The 4,718-nt window shown below is 36.3% G+C and overlaps 1 protein-coding gene across 1 annotated transcript in view; it reads left to right on the top strand.

Moving 5' to 3' along the window:
* The window catches only part of TMEM18 (transmembrane protein 18), a gene marked incomplete at its 5' end in the record, with an annotated part of 3,551 nt that extends 152 nt beyond the window's left edge, over positions 1-3,399 (top strand). Inside the window, 4 exons of the mRNA XM_010134916.1 lie at positions 5-84; positions 2,034-2,088; positions 3,123-3,216; positions 3,310-3,399. Coding sequence (XP_010133218.1) covers positions 5-84; positions 2,034-2,088; positions 3,123-3,216; positions 3,310-3,399 — 319 coding nt within the window. The remainder of the gene's footprint in view (positions 1-4; positions 85-2,033; positions 2,089-3,122; positions 3,217-3,309) is intronic.
* Between the last annotated feature and the right edge of the window lie 1,319 nt (positions 3,400-4,718).

Below are 4,718 nucleotides of genomic sequence, written 5' to 3' on the forward strand. Positions count from 1 at the left end.
CGGTTTTCCACGTCCTCTGCTTCCTCCTGACGTGCCTCTCTTTCCAGCACTACCGGGTGCAGATAGGGCACTTCCTCTGCATGGGTGAGTGGCGTGTGTCCGTGCTCCCGAGAACTGCCGTTCGGCTGGTACAGGGCATGTGCGTTGTTTAAGCTGCTGATATGATACCGTCAGATAGCTTCACTTGGTCCCTTACGGTAACGGTTTTCTGCAGGTACTTGCGCTGTGCACGGTTTTATACTCTGCAGCAGATAAAGGGCATGGAATTCGCGTTTCTGTCTGGTAGGAATGCATATGTGTACACAGGATAAACTGTTACAGGAGCTGCCGTGGCCTATAAATACGGATTTATTTAATTTCCGAAACTGTATGAAGCAGTGACTTAGTACTGGCCTTAGTGAGGATCTGGGATAACTAAAGTTTCTGCATCATAAATGCAGTTCCCACAGCTTCCAAGAAATTTTTGCTGTTCCAGAGAAGCAGAAAAGAGATCAGCTGAGAGCCAGCAGTTGCTTTCTACTCTGCCTTATTCTAAGGCAGCAATCCAGTGAATATGGTCAGCGGTTAGGTGTACTTATTTCTGGAGCAGGTTCACCATAGGCCCCACTGACAGCTGTGGTAATGGTGTGAGGAAGAGCAAGACTGGTTTGGTACCTAGTGGTAACAGCTTGTCTTATCTTAGGGCTTACCAGACTTCAGCCTGAGAATCCGTAGTGTTCTAGCCTAGCCAGAGCAATGTCATTACAGCTGACTGGCGGAAGGTCTAGTAGCTTTGCAGAGGGTATTTGGTTTAATTAAGATGGTATGGATTTGGGTTAGATCCATGCATTATGAGCAGTACCTTGGTTCTAGCCATGGGTTGAATTTTCTGGTGAGCTGCGTTTTTTTACACAGTGGATCAGTTCTGTCATGCTTACAGGATAGTGGAGGAAGAATGAGCAATTGAAAGAGATCTGCGGGCAAAAAGCCACTTGAAGATTGTGATGACTTTTAAAAATACCATTTAGCAAACTAGTTAAGTTGGGAGAGGAATTATAGCTCCTCAGAACTGCAAATAACTTAACCCAGCTTTCAATAATGAGGTTTCGATAATATTAAGTACCCCCCAAAAGGAATCTAGAAAATTTAGTAATATCTCTACATCCATGTGTAACTGCAGAGTGCAAAATGATCTACAGAGGGCAGAAAAACAATGTCCTGTTTATATTATGTGTTGCCAACACTAGTTTGAATGGCCAAGGTCTAACTGCATTAGAAAATGCAGTGGATCTGATCATTGCTGGCTTTTAAATCCAGATATAATGTAAACTTGGTGTTAACAAAACAGTGCATAAAAATATCTATATTGAGTCCAAGCTTTGTTTGCATCTGAAAAGCTGAAGGACTTTTGATATGTCTGCAATCTAAATAACTTTGTATTGTAGATAGTCAAAAATAGCTGAGGAAATTATCACATTGGTTTACCTTGCAGCTGAGCAGCTATAGGTATGTTTATACTGTGCAGTACCAAGCAGAAATAATCCAGATGATGGCAAAACAAGGTGGCACTCCTTCATAGCACAGACCAGCCTTGTGAAGGTCATCTTTAGCCACTGAATCTGGTTGTTTGTTTTTTTTTTTTCCTTTGTTTCTTGTGGAAAATGGTACAAGGACAAACTTAAAATTTTGTTGTTGTATTGCTGTTCTGTTAAACACATGATTTCACTGAAGTTTGTTACTGTCTTGATGGCTTCATATTTCATGTAGTTGTTGAATAAGAATATGCTAGTTTCAGCCTGACTGCAGCAGACTACTCTGCCCTACACCTCTTCAAATAAAATTTGTGTTTTACCAAAATGATTATTAATTTGTATGATGAGCTCTTTTTGTAAGCTCAGATGAGCAGGATTTTATGTTTGTTTGTAGCATAGTGGGTATGTTTTGTGATCATGTTTTGTGCAGCTAAACAATAAATGTGTAATTTGCTTTTCTGAGGATCAAGGAATACTGAAATAAAGAAGTACTGAATCTAATATTTTTCTTTTGTTGTACAGTGGGCTTAGTGTACTGTGCTGAATATATAAATGAATTAGCAGCCATGAATTGGAGGTAAATGTTTTCACTTTCATTTTTGTATTTAAATGAATGTTCTTATAAAATTACTATTTTTTTCGTGTGATTCCTGGAAAACATTAAAGAGAGCCACTGATGCCTCATCAGTAGAGTGATGGCAGAGGGTCTGATGCATTGATGAATATAAAACTTTTGAACAAAACCATATAGTACAACAATTATCACTTAGCTTGTAAAAAAGCTAGCATGGATCTATTGTATTGCTTAAAATCTATGTTTATATGGATGGTTGTAAACTAACTAGTCAGAGAACTGAGGGAAAAGCAGAGTGTGATAGTTAAGGGGAAAAGGATGTGAGCTTTGATTTTTTTTTTTTTTTTTTGGTTGGTTGATTTGTTTTTTATTTTTGTAGGATTGTCTTTGGTAGCTGTTCATGTTTACTAAGTGAAGTTAAGCACCACTTTCCAAAATACCACTACTATTTTATGTACTTACTTATATGCATAAAAAGCATTAAGATTTGTCCGTTTACTAAGGCTGAGTGCCAAAATTAAACTTATGGGTTATTTTCATAAGCTCTGGACTTACCTTTCCCTGATGTAACTGGAAATTATGTGTTTTAAAACTACTTTATGCAGGCATCTAATTGTAAGTCTTTGTGTTTCACTTCAGGCGTACTCAACCTAAATTGCAGCTTTGCTACATTTTTTATTTCTGTTACCTTTTCCAATAAGAGTAAGCAAAATATTCATTTCATACTCTTTAGGATAAGCATGGTTTCTGAGGCACAAATATATGTAGTCGCATTAGTAAGTTACTTAACCTACGGTTGTTTTATTTAGGTTTTGTGCAGTAAAACTTTAAAAGAAAGACAGGAATTGTAATAAATATTACAATTAATATTACAATATTACAATAAATATGCTTGGGGATCCCAAGAAGTAGGATAATAGGTACAATGTCCATCTTGAATAGTTAATGTGAAACTCTAATGTTATGTGAATTACACTGAATAATTGTAATACTTACACTGAAATAATTACACTTTCATTTTTCTTTATTTCTTTCAGGCTGTTTTCTAAATACCAATATTTTGATTCAAGAGGAATGTTTATATCACTTATATTTTCAGCACCACTGCTGGTGAATACTATTATAATTGTGGTATGTATGTGTTAATTTATATGGATGCTTTCATTAAATTGATAAGTAAATGTATGTGGATTAGTTAAATTTATTAATTTACTTACTTTTCAGGTCGCTTGGGTTTACAGAACTTTGAATGTTATGACTGAACTGAAGACGTTACGGCAGAGAATAAAAGCAGAAAAAGAGAAAAAGAAGTGAAAGTGCCTAACACAATGGTGGTGTTTGGTTTTTTTATAATTGTAATAATACTTGTCCAGGTAGTCAGTCCTGTATGTTTATCCAAAAACATCAGTGTTTTTGTCTGCTGCCAAGAGGCCTTTGCAGCCTGTGGCCATGGACAGTGAGGTGGAAGTGGGTATCTACAATACATTTGAATCGACTGACATTGAGAAACCCAATCTTAACAGGCCTTTGTGCCCTTCAGTGTAAGGTAGTTTAACACCATGACCAAGGCTATTAGTGTTGGTAAGACAAAATCTTCCTGTTCCCATTTGCCTTTGTATTTTTTAATTATGTCTTCAACTGTGTTTACTGTCTATCCAGTCTTCTGCTGCTTAAGCCAATTGGAGCAGTGTTGTGAATTCCACTAAATGAGGGATTGCATTCAGAATACCTCAGGAATACATGCTTCTGTGAAGCATTTCACTTCTTTATAAATCAACTTTCATACTTCCTATGTGTATTATGTGTCAGTAGCATTTTATAAATAAAGTTATCCACTGTATCTTAAATGGAGTTAATTTGTATTAATTTTTCTTTATTTCTTTTTTTCTCATAAAAATTCCGAGTTTGGGAAAACCTTTTGCTTTATTTGTATAAGTAATTCAAAACAACATCTGCATTTTTTTTCATTTACGTTTAGTAATTTAAATGCCACTAGATCAATATCTTTTCTTAAAACTGCTCATTTGTAGAACAGAAGGGGAAGACTTTGTATTGTTCTATGCAATTTTGTTCCTTTTTTATGCTTTACTTTTTCTTAATAAGTAACTGAAAATAAAAAATTAACTCATGAAAATGGAGATGATTTCAGTTTTGCTCAGAGAAACCTGTTTTTATTGGATTAAGGAAACTTACGGGGAGGAATGAATACAATGGAAGACTGTCCATACGTATTTAATATGAATAGTCTATCCAAATGGTTGCAGGATAGGCTGTGGCACTTATCTTCAGGACCAAGGAACGGGCCTCTGATTTTATATATAGGTAGATGTCCTCCCAGACTGATTTAGAAAAGTTTAGCTTTGCTTTTATGATTAGATGGGGAGAAGTATGCAGTTTTTCATATGCAGCCCTAAGCATGATCACGCAAATGTGCTTCTGCCTTTCCTTTTGTGAATTGTTCTGCAATGATAACAATGCACAGTTGTCTTATAATCACACATTTAAAGCTGTAGTACCTCATCAAACTGAGATACCTCCTGTTATTGATAGCCTTTGGCTTCACAGCATGTGTGGATTGGATTTACGGTAAATGAGGTGGTTCAGAGCAGCTAAGCAGCAAGTCTCTTGCAGTG

The sequence above is a fragment of the Buceros rhinoceros genome, unplaced genomic scaffold (genome assembly GCF_000710305.1).
Source record: "Buceros rhinoceros silvestris isolate BGI_N320 unplaced genomic scaffold, ASM71030v1 scaffold3104, whole genome shotgun sequence".
Lineage (NCBI taxonomy): Eukaryota > Metazoa > Chordata > Aves > Bucerotiformes > Bucerotidae > Buceros > Buceros rhinoceros.